Genomic DNA, 15,090 nt, shown 5'->3' with positions numbered 1-15,090 from the left:
CTAGACTCAGGTTCTCATTTTGTGTGTGAGGCATTTTACTGAGGATCTAGACTCAGGTTCTCATTTTGTGTGTGAGGCATTTTACTGAGGATCTAGACTCAGGTTCTCATGTTTGTGTGTGAGGCATTTTACTGAGGATCTAGACTCAGGTTCTCATGTTTGTGTGTGAGGCATTTTACTGACTGAGTCTTCTCCCAGCCCCATAAAATCTATCTTCATGGTACAATAATAATAGTAGTAATAATAACATAAGAATTATATATAATAATTATTATTACCGACACAGGATCTCTCACTATGTAGTCCTTGGTGGTCTAGAACTCACTAAGTAGATCAGGCTGTTCTTACATTCATAAGATCTGCCTGCCTCTGTCTCCCAAGTGCTGGGACTAAAGGTGTTCACCATTGTGCCATTTTTTTTAAAAGTAAAAATTAATTTTTTATGGTTATATACTTGTTTTGTATAGAGTCGAATTAATACGTTATTTGTTGTTGGTGAGGGAGTGGCATGCCTCTCACTTGGGAGGTCAGAGACAAGTTGCTGGGACGGGCCCTCTCTTCCTACTGTGTGGTTCCAGGGACTGAGCTCAGGCGCCAGATCCTTTGTCCCCTGAGCCGTCTTGCTGGCCCTGTACCTTCTTAAAATTTTTTTATTTAAGGTATTCTTTCCACTTTGGTTTCTTCACTGCCTATCAAGGTAATGCAATCTTTTGATTTATTAGAGAGAAGATTAATTGTTCTTAGGGCTTGATGTTTGTTTTCCTTTTGAAGTTTGAAGTACTCTTCTGTGAAAGCAGAGACTTGCTTTTTTCACACTTTCAAATGATGCAGGTGGGGACTGGAGAGAGGGCTCAGCAGTTAAAAGCACTGGCTGCTCTTCTAGAGGTCCTGAGTTCAATTCCCACACTTTCAAATGATGCAGGCTTTACAAGTATATAGGACCAGGGATGTAGCCCAGGGGCGGAGCTCTTGTCCAGCATGCATGAGGCCCTAGGGCCTGACACCGAGCACCACCAAAAATGTCTGTATTTTCATTTCCCATTTCACTTGACCACTTCAGGCTGACCTTAAGTACATGCATATTGGGTAGCCATCTCTGCTGCCCATTTCTGATCCTCCTCACACACTGGACCCTGCTGCTTAAAGACTAACCCAGCCCGTCTCATCCTTGGTCACCCCCATTCTATTTCACTTAGTACATTGATTTTTTTTTTTTTTTTTTTTTTGGTTTTACGAGACAGGGTTTCTCTGTATTGTTTTGGAGGCTGTCGGTCCAGCCCCACCTCAAACTCACAGAGATCCACCTGCCTCTGCCTCCCCAGTGCTGGGATTAAAGGCATGCGCCACCACCACCTGGCATAGTACATTGATTTTAAGTAAAAGATATCATAACGTACATCAGAATTCTATTCTGAGTGAATGAGTTTATTGCTGAATGTCTAGATTTATATCTATTATATACATCCGTTAGTGTTGTACTATATACACCAATACATATCCACTCGTCTGCTGCTGTTCAATACATCTGTACCACTGAGGCATGTCTCCAGCCTTTAAGATTTTCTTAGTATACATCTATAAGTGGGTTTGATGGATTGTGTGGTAATTATACATTTTGAGGAATTACAAAACTGTCTTCCGTAGTGATTGTAGCATTATGTTTTTATCAGTGGCACCCAACAGTTCCCATTTCTCCACTGCTCAAAAGTTCCACTACCTTTCAAGGTGTCTCCTGGATGCCAGCTTTTAACACTTGGGCCTTTTGGGAATGTTCAAAGCACAGCAGTTATTATGTGAAAATCTGCATATGATTAAGATACTCTCAGTTTAAATATTTAATTTGTAAGTTCTTATACTTATGTTATTTTGTTGTTGTTGTTTTTCCGAGACAGTGTTTTTCTCTGTGTAGCCCTGCTATCCTGGGACTCTCTCTGTAGACCAGACTGTTTTCAGATTTACAGAGATCACCTGCCTCTGTCTCCTGAGTGGTGGGATTAAAGGCATGCGCCACCACTGCCTGGCTCAGTTACATTTTTGATATTAGTAAAATAGCAACAGGAAAAAAATAGTTGGGGAAATTTAAGTGTTCTAGTGTCTGAGGAATTGTGGTAAGATGTGGTAGACTCAGCTTTTTCAGGATGAGGGCTTGCCTGTGAGTTCAGTAGTCTCGTTTCTTAGGCTGATAGAATGCTTGCCCTTTTAAAAACCTGTTGAAGGCTGATGGCTTCTGGGGGAGGGGCAGCCATTGCCTTCACTTTTACCCACTGAAGAGCCCAGTAGGCTCCAACTCAGTCCTGACCCTCAGTCCTACAGATGTCCTGGTTAAACTCAGTGTGTCTCCAAAAAACAAAATCATGAACATGGGGAGGGGAGTAAAAGATGGAGAAGTGATAATAGAATGCTTGTTATATGTATATGAATTTTTTTCATAAAAAATTAATAATAAAAGTCAAAAAGAAAAACCTAACATTCCCACCTCAGAATATTCTCATATTATTATTATTATTTTTTTTTTTGGTTTTTCGAGACAGGGTTTCTCTGTGGCTTTGGAGGCTGTCCTGGAACTCACTCTGTAGACCAGGCTGGTCTCGAACTCACAGAGATCCGCCTGCCTCTGCCTCCCGAGTGCTGGGATTAAAGGCGTGCGCCACCAACGCCCGGCATATTCTCATATTATAAATATGAGATTGGCACAGAAATGCCATGATTCAGAAAGATGACATAGTCTTAGAGGCGTGAGAGAGGAGGTGAAGACACTGGTAAAGATACCAATTAGCATGTGATTTGAATAATGGATATTCTGTGTAGGCATGCAGGGTGCTGAGTCTTGGGTATACAAGCTTAGCTCTGCCCTTGAGTTTTTGATTTAGTAGAGAGGAGAAGCACTAAACTGACCCTTTCAACACATATCCCAGTCCAGTTACAAAGTGTCTGAGCTGTAAATGGTAAGAACAGAAAGCTGGAATCAGAGGCCCTCAAGTGACACTGAGGGAATGAAATATTTCCACTCCCTGCAGACAAGCCTGGGCTTTATCCTAGCACTTCCTAATACGGTGAATTATAGGGACCCAGATGTGGCTAAAGAGCGTGCCTGGGCCAGGTGTGGCGGCCTTTAGTCCCAGCACTCGGGAGGCAGAGGTGGCGGTCTACAGAGTGAGTTCCAGGACAGGCTCCAAAGCTACAGAGAAACCCTGTCCCGACACCTCATCCCCCCCCCCCAAAAAAAAGAAGAAAAGAAGAAAGGGAGGAAAAGGGAAGGAGAGGGAAAGAAAAAGGAATGGATTTGGGATGTTTGCCACAGCCTAGTCGGCCCCTCTACTGCATTTGTATTGTGTACCACAGGAGTGAGAGAGAGAATGCTGTAACCTTTCTTTTTTATTTTTCAAGACAGGGTTTCTTTGTGTAGCTCTGTAGGCCAGGCTGGCCTCAAACTCACCGAGATGCGCCTGCCTCTGCCTCCCGAGTGCTGGGATTAAAGGAGTGTGCCACAACTGCCCGGTTGCTTGTACTCACTTTTATATTTCCGCGATACAGTACATGATCAGCAATCGATGGGCCTTGAATTTTATTTGCTCACTTTTTGAGAGAAGATCTTATTTCATAGCTCTTGCTACACAGACCAGGCTGGTCTGACACAGATGGCTATTGGACGGCTAGGATTAAAGCTGTATGCTACTACACCTGTTGAATTTTTATTTACTTTAAAGAACTTACTTAAAATTTCCTAACTCTTCTCACTTGAAGTGAAGATAGTCCCCAGTAATTTGTGAATTTAAGTAATAAGAATTTAAAGTATCTTTTCCGAAGATAAAATAAATGTGTTTCTCTTTCAGGATGAAGTTCCTGATGGAATTAAGTCTGCAAGCTACAAGGTATGCACATACACTCACTGATGTAACCGTTGTTGTTTACAAGAGTCTTGGAAAATCCTTTCCCTGCTGTCTGCAGTGAGATAACCTTGAACGTTACTTCATATTCAATAGCTTTTGCTCCTTTAAAAAAAGTATATAAGACATTTAAGTAAAAGTAGTGGAAGGAAATCTACTTACCCATTATCCAGCAGTTACTATGATGTCCAGGTTTGCTTCGTGTGGATTTCCTACTCCCATTTCCCTACCATGTTAAGGCCAAACCCAGATAAATCATTTTGTTTAAGATCAATGCAAAATTAGAACATTTCAGAATTAAGTTAAATGCCATTCAAAATTTTCTCAAAGAATAGAAGTTATGAAACATTTTGGTTAAAACATCACACTTGTTTATATATAATGAGTATTTTCTAGGTTAGAAATTATCTGCAGAGAGGAGTCAGCTGAGGTTATTGGTAATTTCAGATAGATTAATCATAAAATACAGTTTTGAAGAAGACTGTGATCAGTTTTATAGAAAATTTAAAATAATAAACTATTGGGAAAAATGGTCTTCAGAAACATTTCCATAACCTAGTAAAGTGATAAATGTAATTAAGAAGCTGAATAAATTACTAAATGGTACTAAAAAGTTTAAAAGTTTTTGTTTATATATACGTATATATAAACAAACTTTTATATATATATATATATAGGCATATGATGCTTTTTTGAGTAAATTTAAAAGCATGGTAAGTTGTTTGGTATGTGTATGCATGTGCATATGGCAAGCTGGGCACCGTCTTTCAGACTAGCTGGTTCTTGAATTTCTGGTCATGTCTGTCTCTGCCTTACGTCACTGTAGGGGTAGGCTTGCATGACAAGGGTGTCTGTCTACCTGTTGGACCATCTCTCAGGGTCTTTGATGTTTGTTTGACATTTTGTTTCCTTTTTCTTTTTCTTTTTTTTTTTAAGACAGGGTTTCTCTGTATTGTTTTGGAGGCTGTCCTGGAACTCACTCTGTAGACCAGGCTGGCCTCGAACTCATAGTGATCTACCTGCCTCTGCCTCCTGAGTGCTGGGATTAGAGGTGTGCGCCACCAACGCCGGGCAAGTAATTTCTAACTTATAGCAAAATTGTAAGATTAACATAAAACATTTTGTATACTGTAGTTCCTGATGTTTACATATTTCAGCACATTTGTTTTGTCATACTTTTCTATGTAGATATTCTGAGCCATTTGATTGCAGGTCAAGTAGATTGTATGTCTTTGATATTTAACTATGTATAAAAGAATTTGAGTTTCAAGAAGGTCTTTTAGCCGGGTGGTGGTGGCGCACGCCTTTAATCCCAGCACTCGGGAGGCAGAGACAGGCGGATCTCTGTGAGTTCGAGGCCGGGCTGGACCAATAGCCTCCAAAACAATACAGAGAAACCCTGTCTCGTAAAAACCAAAAAAAAAAAAGAAGCTCTTTTAAAAGTGGAACTGTCTTATATATTAATTAATATAATGAAGCACAGTTGTCAGTCAATAGATATATATTAAAAAAAATCCGGTAACTTCAGTTATTTAATGTTTAGTCATTTTGGTACTTTCAGTATCCTAGAGTGGACAGAAATCCTGTGGTCATCCTAACAAGGCTGTTGTAGGTGTTTATTTATGGCCTCCTGATTCTGGTCTTATCAAGCTAATGTATCAATGTTATCAAGTCTCATGAGCTTGGTCTGCGCTGTGCACACACCTGCTAGAAAAACCTGTACGCATGCATGTTAGACAGACATCAGGAAGAAATAGGGTAGGCAAAGCGTGCGTTGTAAATCCCTAGAACCATTAGCATAGCTCCTATAAGGTGCTCTTGCAGCCATGCCGTGGGAAGGAGCTGAGTCGCACCATCTGGTACCACCACGCCGTCAGGGAAGAGGAAGCCAGCACTTATGGTCAGGCCACTGGGACTCTGCCTTCTGATGTCACGTGACTTCCATGTTCCTCAGAAATTCTCCAAGTGCACATCTCAGTTGCTGTTTGTCAGCCAGATATTCTTTAATTTGTGAACATAATAGTAAATTCTGTTTTCGACAAAAATGAGAAGCAAAAAATCCTTTCACCTACTTTTTGGTTTTAAGAGGCTTATTTTATGCAGGGTGTAGGCAGAGGTGGGCAGGTCTGTGAGTTTGAGACCAGCCTGGTCTACAGAGTGAGTTTCAGGACAGCCAGAACTACACAGAGAAACCTTGTCTCGATAAAACAAACAAACAGAGCTCACTTTGTAGGTTTGGAGCTACAGGCAGGTAGCATGAGCCTTGGCTAACTTTTAATTCCTGAAAAATGTTGCTTAAGGCTGCTTGGCTCATGCCTGTAATCCCAGCATTCGGGAGGTTAAAGCAGGGAGGTTATGTGACTCTGTCTCAACAGCAGAAGTGGAGGCAGCAATTAATTAAAATGTAGGAAATCTGTTTGTTTTCTGTCTGTTTAGTATTCTGAAGAAGCTAACCACATTGAAGAATGTGAACAAGCTGAACGGCTTGGAGCGGTGGATGCATCTCTAAGGTCATTTGCTCTTTGAGCTAGTTTTGTTTTTCTTCGTCATAGTTGACTGGGAAAATGAATAATGCAATTTTCCTTATTTGAAGTGAGGAAACCCAGAAGGCTGTTCTTCAGTGGACCAAGCATGACGATTCTTCAGACAGCTTCTGTGAAGTTGATGGTATGATGTTTGTTAATGTGTGCATCAAGTTCCCAATAACCTCCCTCCCTCCCTCCCTCCCTCCCTCCCTCCCTCCCCTCCATCCCTCCATCTCCTCCCTCCCTCCAAGTTGTATTAAGCATTAAACTCAGGCTTTGGATATGCTAGGCCAGTGCTGCTCCAGATGCCGCCCCTCAATTCTTTTTAGTTATTTTAAAATCTCAGTACTAATAGTGTGATGGGTCCTCAGAAAGCTACACATAGAGTCATGGGACTTTACAGTGGCATTCCTAGGTATGTAACACACAAGAATCGGAGAGCGACTCAGACAGGTAGACCAGTGTTTGTTCATAAGAGACACAAGCTAAATGGTCTGTGTGTCTATCACTAGATGCAAAGATAATTGAAATGTGTTATGTACATATCATACACATACACATGAATACTACTGAGCCATGAGGAGGAGGGAGCTTCCAACAAATGCTCCATTGTGGCAGAGCCCTGGAAACATGGTGGGTGAAAGAAGCCGGACACAAAGACAAGTGTGGTGTGAAGAATACACTTGGGAACTGTCTGGGACCGGCAAACTCAGAGCAACAGAAAGTAGATTAGCGGTTAGTGGCACGCGGAGAGTCAGTTGTTAAATGATCATTGTTTCTCTTCAGGGCTATGGAAAAGTTTTGGAAATAGAAAGTGGCAATGATCACACTGCATTGTGAGTGTAACTCACGGGTCACTGAATATGGTGGAAATTGCTAATTTCATTCTGTATTTTTACCACAGTAAAAAGAAAATTAAAATTAGTTTCTGTAAAAAAAAAACCTTACCTCTTATGTTTTGCAGTTTTATGTATCAAGTAGTTTACAGTTCTGTATCTTTTGCAATTTGCAAAAGTAGCTAAACTGCAGGAATGAGGAAAACGTCTTTTGTAAATGCTGCTGGACCATTAACCTTTTCTGTGATGCTGGTCTCTGTGGTTTTGGTGCAAAGAATATTGAACCATGACATCATGTCTGCAGCTGGTGCTGAAATTGGTAGCTAGGCCTTGGATCAAGATTTATTGATCTAATTCTTTTTCTAGTGTCTTTTTTTTAAAAAATTGAATTGTTGACCTCTGAATTGGCCAAGCAAAATTAAATCATATTTGAATTTTGATATTCGTCTATGACTCTTTAATAGTGGACCAACGAACTTCTACAACATTAGCGAAAAGAGCTAGGTATTGATGATAGACACCTTTAATTCCAGCACTGCAGGGGCAGGTGCAGAGGCAGTGGGTCTTTTGGGTTCCAGGACAGCTAGGGCTACATAGTGAGACCCTGTCTCAACCTGCGCCTCCCCCCTTAAAAAAATAACTTTTAAAAATTCTGTTGTGGGGAGGAGAGTTTTCTGTAGTGGGATACATGCCATGTTTTGACATATGTGTCTCGTCTATGTGATTGTAGTGTATTTTTCTTTATTGTTTTCTTTTTGATTTTGCTTTTTGAGACAGGGTTTCTCTGAATAGCCCTGGCTGTCCTAGAACTCACTCTGTAGACCAGGCTGGCCTCCAACTCATAGAGCTCTGCCTGCCACTGCCTCCTGAGTGCTGGGATTAAGACTTGCACCATCACCACCCAGCTCTTTCTCTTTTCTCCTGCTCAGGATCAAATGCAGGTTTTGCCTGTCTGGGCGGCTGTTTACCTACTAAGCATCACTCTCGTCATTATCGCTAGTCAGTGCTGAGCTGTGTGCTAACATGGATGGAAACATTCATTGTTTGGACAAATTGTGAGCACTGATTCACATGTTTTCTTAAACTCTAAAATTCACTTATGCCTGTTCTTACCACTTACAAGGTCAGGGGTTTTTTGCAAACATTGTGTACAGTGAATGTGGCTGTTTGTTTCTCCCTATTTTCTTTCTCCTAAAACGTTGTTCTGAAATAGGAAAGATTTGGTGAAATGTTTTATCTTGTAGACATACAGTCCCCCGATGCTGAGTATGTGGATTTACTCCTTAACCCTGAGCGCTACACAGGCTACAAGGGACCAGATGCTTGGAGGATATGGAGTGTCATCTATGAAGAAAACTGTTTTAAGTATGCATTATTTTCTCAGACTTGTGTAGACTAGGTTCATGTCCTTAAGAGATTGATTTGGACATAGAAACTTAAATGTCATAAATCACATTCCCCCTGGGGCACTGGCTGCAACAAATACTTCTTTAAAGACTTAGGTAATATTATGGGCTGGAGAGGTGGCTCAGAGGTTAAGAGCACTGGCTGCTCTTCCAGAGGTCCTGAGTTCAATTCCCAGCAACCACATGGTGACTCACAGCCATCTGTAATGAGATCTGGTGCCTTCTTCTTGCTGTAGGCATACATACAGGAGGAACACTGTATACATAATAAATCTTAAAAAAAAAAGAGACTTAGATAATATTCTATCTTTTTAGGATGGGAACCACTGAGCAAACATGCCTGAGTGGCTTACAGGATCTCTTTATGCAGATGAAGTAATTCCGAACCAGGGGCTTTGCTTCATTTACCACAATCACTATAGCCAGTGGTGGGGTATAGCTGAGAATCTACAGCTTAAGGTTCTCTTCGTTCTCCCCTGCTCCCCTTTCTGTGGTTGCAGTAATTTGGTCCTCTAAAAGTTAAGCTGATTTCAGAGAGCAGCTCTGAGGTGATGTCTTTGTGTCCTCACTGTAAGCTATGCCACAGACTTGCTCCTCTAGTTCTCGTGGTTAACAGTTTATTATAGTCATAAGTGCTTGCTGATGGAGATCCAAGACAAAGCTAGGCATTTGTTCAGTGCCTACGGGAAGCTCCCCTTTGTGTCCTTAATCAGTGTGATGGGCGTTGGTCATTGGGTGACTGAGAAATGCGTAGGGTTCTTCACTTGGAAATCTGAAGGCTCCGAAGAATGTACCAGCTAACTTTGGGGGAAAACCTGTGTGTGCATGTGTGTTCAAGTGCATGCGTTTGTGTGATTCTTTCAGGGACAGAAGCTCTGCATGATAACACATTTCACTTTCTAAGTCAGACATAATTATAACACTGTTGGTAACGCTGGTGTTCATACAGAGCAATTCTTTTGTTTGTAGGCCACAGACAATTCAAAGGCCTTTAAATCCTTTGGCTTCTGGTCAAGGTGAGTTATTTGCATCTTCTATTGTTTATTGGCTAGTGAACTTGGGTTAGGGTGGAGAGGAAGGAAAGGTTAGTGGCAAGGGCAGTTGAGGTCATGTAGTTCACGGGTCCTGTTTCCAGACAAGTTATGTCTCACTCTTGTGAAGGCTCAGCTATACTCCCTAAGGATATTCGTGGTGTTAGGCCATTGTAATATGAAGATTAGGTTATGTATTTGCTGTCTGTTTTTGTAACACACTAAGTAGTTGTTTACTTCAGTTTTATTTATCCTCCAAATAAATGAATATCCCAAACGTTTACCTAATTTTTCAAATAAAGTTCTGTCAGGCTTTTGCTTGTATATTATGGCTTCTGCTTATTTTTTTTAAGTTTTTCTTTTTCTTTCTTTTTTTTTTTTTTTATACGGGAATCCTTTTTTGGGGGGAAGAGGGTTCGAGACAGGCATAGATCTGACTGCCTTGGAACTCTCTGTAGACCAGGCTAGTCTCAAATTCACAGAGATCCTTCTGCCTCTGCCTCTTGAATGCTGGGATCAAAGGTGTGTGCCACTACCGCCTGGCTCTTTCTGGGAATTCTATGTGTATGAATGTGTGTGTCTGTGTCTATATGTGTTTCTTACTCTTTTTATTTGGGGGTGGGGCTCTTTTTATCTGTTTTGTCCTTTTCGGTCTTATTTCTTTTTTATTTTAACCTATCTTAGTATTTTTATATGCCTTTTTGTTGTCTAATGTGAGAGAACAAGAAAGGGTGTGGATTTGGGTAGGTGAGGGAGGGGGGAGGGTCAGGGAGGAGTTAAGGGAGGGGAAACCATGATCAAAAAGTATTTCTTGAAAAATATTTTTCTATAAAAATATAACCTAAAAAATGAAAATGGGGAAAAAAATGAAGATATTTCAGGAGTAAGTAAGCAGCTGCATACAAACTGCTGCATTGTGAAGCATTTGAATTTTATAGTGTTTGAAAACATTCCCAAGGTGAAACCTTCTGTTGGTCGGGCATTCAAAGCAGCGGTAATACAGACCTTTAACAAGAATTACGTTGTAGCATTAGAATAATAAACGTTCTAAAAGACTGCTGTCCAAATAGCACGAGGGCTTCAGACAGCTGCCCACTGAGAGCACATGTGAACCTGGGAGCCTGAGCTACGGCTGGGCGGGGACAGAGTTGTGGCTGTGGGGCCCCTTCTATTGACTTTACTGGTGTGGATGCACTGATGAATTAAAACGAATCATTGCCAATGTATTAATTTCCTGTAATTGTAGCATTGCAGAAGTAGTTTATAATAATTACTGTTTTTTGTTTTGTTTTTCAGGAAAAAGTAAAGGTTTGTATCTTTATCATGCATGATATACATCAGATCTGCTTGCGTGTTCACATATGTGCTGTAGTGTGTATTGTGGCACACTGCATTTCTTTGCATTTCCTCTGACACCCAGAACATCTCCTCCTCTTGTTATGTAGAGATATCTATAGCCCAGGAGCTCCTTGTCCTCGCCCAGTTTATGTCTTACAGCATAACTCTGAAACCAGAGTGACAGAGCTTTAGTGTCAGTAGATCACAGAACAGGAGCAAGGGGCTTAGCACTGCTCTATTCTGGTGCTCTTTGGATGGAGTGAATTGCACGAAATTCTGTTTATTCTTAACTTGAAAGTATGTCAAAGTCCTTACTTTTTAAAGCATAGATTGCTAGGAAAACTTAGCTAGTTAAGCAGTCTTGCTAGATTTAGTGTGTGTGTGTGTGTGTGTTACTTGTGGGATTGAACCCAGGAGTCATGAACTTGGTAACCAAGTGATGTACCACAGAGTGACATCCCTCCAGACTCCCAGTTCTACAGTTTGACCACTATTAGGAGAGAGCGTCTAACTAAGGGGCCGAGCAGTGCTTACCTGTATCTACATCCAGTCTTTTCCTTTGAAGAAATTGTAAGATTTGGACCATTAGCTGGAATAGTCTTTAAAACACTTGAAAATTTACATTTTGGTGTTATGAAAAAAATTGTGACTTATTTTTCTTCTCATTTCAGAGAATACTTTTTACAGCTGGCTAGAAGGTAAATTAGAAACTTTTAAACAAATTTAAATGGTAAATTTTTTCATTTTTAAAGTCATAAAATCTTAAATTCCCAAGATTCACATACAAAATTTTATTTCTGAACCATTGATTTCTTTTAGGCCTCTGTGTAGAGAAGAGAGCATTCTACAGGCTTATATCTGGTCTACATGCAAGCATTAATGTCCATTTGAGTGCACGGTATCTTTTACAAGGTATGTACTTTTAAAATCTTTTGTACACTTGTCTTTAGATAGTCTCACCATTTTCATGGTGTTCGCCTGGGTGGAAAAGCAGACTTGCTTGGCTGTTGGGCAGGAAGAACCCACTCGTAAATGGCGGGGACTAGGGCTGTAGAAGCTGCGTGCAGTGGGTGCCTCCGTATGTTCTTAACTCCCTCGAAATTACACACATTGCGAGTTCGAGGCCAGCCTGGTCTACAAAGTGAGTTCCAGGACAGGCTCCAAAGCCACAGAGAAACCCTGTCTCGAAAAACAAAAAACAAAACAACAAACAAAACAAAACAAAAAAAAGAAATTACACCCATTGCTTTGGAAATGCTGCTTTGTTGACTGCGGAAATGAGGCTGTGTCCGACAGCACAGTGTGTTACTGCACGAGGGCCTTTATTTCCGTGTAGCAACAGCTCAGTGTGTTACTGCACGAGAGCCTTTTTTTCCGTGTAACAGCAGCTCAGTGTGTTACTGCACGAGAGCCTTTATTTCCGTGTAACAACAGCTCAGTGTGTTACTGCACGAGAGCCTTTATTTCCGTGTGGACTTCCGTGGCCACAGTATTGTCTTCTGTTCATCATGGTTTAGGATGCTGGCGGAAATTGAAAACCTTTTCCTCAGCAGCTTATTTCTTCTGAAGTTGGGAAGTATTTTTCCTTTCAGAAATAAAATGGTAACTCTGATTTAAAATGCTGCTTTAAATTCGTTAGTAATTTCAGATCGTAATTCCAAAAATTTTGTTTTTGTTTCTCATTACACATGTCTGTGGGGGTGTGGGAACAGGTGGCTCAGTAGCCGGGGCTAGCCCACTCGTTCAGGGTTACAGGCAGTGTGAGCTGCCATGGATTCTGTGAGAATAGGTGGCTCAGTAGCTGGGGCTAGCCCACTTGATCAGCGTTACAGGCAGTGTGAGCTGCCATGGATTCTGTGAGAACAGGTGGCTCAGTAGCCGGGGCTAGCCCACTTGATCAGGGTTACAGGCAATGTGAGCTGCCATGGATTCTGGGCACTGGAGTTAGGTCCTCTGGACGAGCAGCGCATGCTCTCAACTGCTCAGCCACCTCTGCAGCTTATCAAGTCTTTTTTTAATTACATATTTTGATTTTATAATTGTTGATACTCAGAAATTTGATTTTTATCAAAAACCTGTTTTGCCTTTAAGAATGGGTTACAGAAGACAACATTCTTACTACAGAATTTCTGAATTTTTATTTATTTTTGATGTGTGGTCTCACTATGTAGCCTTGCCTGTCCTAGAACAAGCTGGCCTCGAACTCACAGAGATTTACCTGCCTCTGCCTGGAATTAAAGGTGTACATCACCATGTCAGGTTTATGATGGGATTTCTAAAGGCTAAATTATAAATAATTTTTTTCTTGGTTGAATTATGTTTTGTTTTTGTTTTTTGTTTTTTTTTGGTTTTTACGAGACAGGGTTTCTCTGTATTGTTTTTGAGGCTGTCGGTCCAGCCTGGCCTCGAACTCACAGAGATCCGTCTGCCTCTGCCTCCCGAGTGCTGGGATTAAAGGCGTGCGCCACCACCGCCCGGTGAATTATGTTTTTTAAGCTACAAAATGCAGTTGACTTCTGTAAATATAAGTAGCCCGTTATGGTTAAAATGAGAATTCCTTAAGTGTACACTTGAATCGTTCAGACACTTGGCTGGAAAAGAAGTGGGGTCACAACATCACAGAGTTCCAGCAGCGCTTTGACGGGATTTTGACCGAAGGAGAAGGTCCGAGGAGGCTGAAGAACCTGTATTTCCTCTACTTGATAGAGCTAAGGGCTCTGTCTAAAGTGCTTCCATTTTTTGAGCGCCCAGATTTTCAGCTTTTCACTGGAAATAAAGCTCAGGATGCAGAAAACAAAGTGTTACTTCTGGAGATCCTTCATGAAATCAAGTAGGTCTATAGATACAATGTATACATCAAAGCATAAGTGAGGGGAGGTGTCCGAAGGAAACCCTGCATTATTTAGTTAGAGAAGGAAACGTCTTTAAAATGATGTAACTATAGTTCTGTTCATTGGGCTTTTAGGTTTTTGGCTTTTGACATGGTCAGATTCTCCTGCCTCAGCCTCCTGGGTGCTGGGAGTGTAGGTGTGCATGGCCACATTGGGCCTATCCAGATCTTCTAGAATATCTTGGTTTGCTGTAATCTGTGTATCACAACCTCTTTTTTTTTTTTTTTTAAGTTCTTAATACCAGCATTATTTTTATTTGCACAGTCTAAATTTGGGGCCAATCTTCTGATGCACTTAGCATTTAGATTTGAGGATAAGCATTTTGCATTGTTGGTGTTACTGATTTTTACTCTATTTTAACTATATTATTTGTCACTGACTTTCAACACTTACAATATGTGAACATGACCCTTCTTTGTTTAAAACACAGGTCATTTCCATTGCATTTTGATGAGAATTCCTTTTTTGCTGGGGATAAAAATGAAGCACATAAACTAAAGGTAATTATACTTCAACTTAGTTCGGAGCAGCCTGGTGAGTGTGCAGGTGTGAGTGCAGACTCTCTGTACTGAGTGTGAGTGTGCAGGTGTGAGGGCAGACTCTACTGAGGGTGAGTGTTCAGGTGTGAGTGCAGACTCTACTGAGTGTGAGTGTGCAGGTGTGAGTGCAGACTCTACTGAGTGTGAGTGAGTGTGCAGGTGTGAGTGCAGACTCTGTACTGAGTGTGAGTGAGTGTACAGGTGTGAGTGCAGACTCTGTACTGAGTGTGGGTGAGTGTGCAGGTGTGAGTGCAGACTCTGTACTGAGTGTGAGTGAGTGTGCGGGTGTGAGTGCAGACTCTGTACTGAGTGTGAGTGTGCAGGTGTGAGTGCAGACTCTGTACTGAGTGTGAGTGTGCAGGTGTGAGTGCAGACTGTACTGAGTGTGAGTGAGTGTGCAGGTGTGAGTGCAGACTCTATACTGAGTGTGAGTGTGCAGGTGTGAGTGCAGACTCTGTACTGAGTGTGAGTGAGTGTGCAGGTGTGAGTGCAGACTCTGTACTGAGTGTGGGTGAGTGTGCAGGTGTGAGTGCAGACTGTACTGAGTGTGAGTGAGTGTGCAGGTGTGAGTGCAGACTCTACTGAGTGTGAGTGAGTGTGCAGGTGTGAGTGCAGACTCTACTGAGTGTGAGTGAGT

At 41.4% G+C, this 15,090-nt stretch overlaps 1 protein-coding gene across 1 annotated transcript in view; it reads left to right on the top strand.

Annotated features, from left to right (window-relative positions):
- Positions 1-15,090, top strand: part of Ero1a (endoplasmic reticulum oxidoreductase 1 alpha) — a 35,797-nt gene that overhangs the window by 11,612 nt on the left and 9,095 nt on the right. Inside the window, exons 4-13 of the mRNA XM_005085791.4 lie at positions 3,834-3,872; positions 6,324-6,397; positions 6,481-6,554; positions 8,493-8,613; positions 9,624-9,670; positions 10,982-10,993; positions 11,695-11,721; positions 11,843-11,935; positions 13,607-13,853; positions 14,345-14,414. Of these exons, the coding sequence (XP_005085848.1) occupies positions 3,834-3,872; positions 6,324-6,397; positions 6,481-6,554; positions 8,493-8,613; positions 9,624-9,670; positions 10,982-10,993; positions 11,695-11,721; positions 11,843-11,935; positions 13,607-13,853; positions 14,345-14,414 (804 nt within the window). The remainder of the gene's footprint in view (positions 1-3,833; positions 3,873-6,323; positions 6,398-6,480; positions 6,555-8,492; positions 8,614-9,623; positions 9,671-10,981; positions 10,994-11,694; positions 11,722-11,842; positions 11,936-13,606; positions 13,854-14,344; positions 14,415-15,090) is intronic.

Source organism: Mesocricetus auratus, unplaced genomic scaffold (genome assembly GCF_017639785.1).
Source record: "Mesocricetus auratus isolate SY011 unplaced genomic scaffold, BCM_Maur_2.0 Super-Scaffold_100048, whole genome shotgun sequence".
In the NCBI taxonomy this organism is placed as follows: domain Eukaryota; kingdom Metazoa; phylum Chordata; class Mammalia; order Rodentia; family Cricetidae; genus Mesocricetus; species Mesocricetus auratus.
The sequence above is the reverse complement of the archived record's forward strand: the minus strand, read 5'-3'. Positions and strand labels throughout refer to the sequence as shown.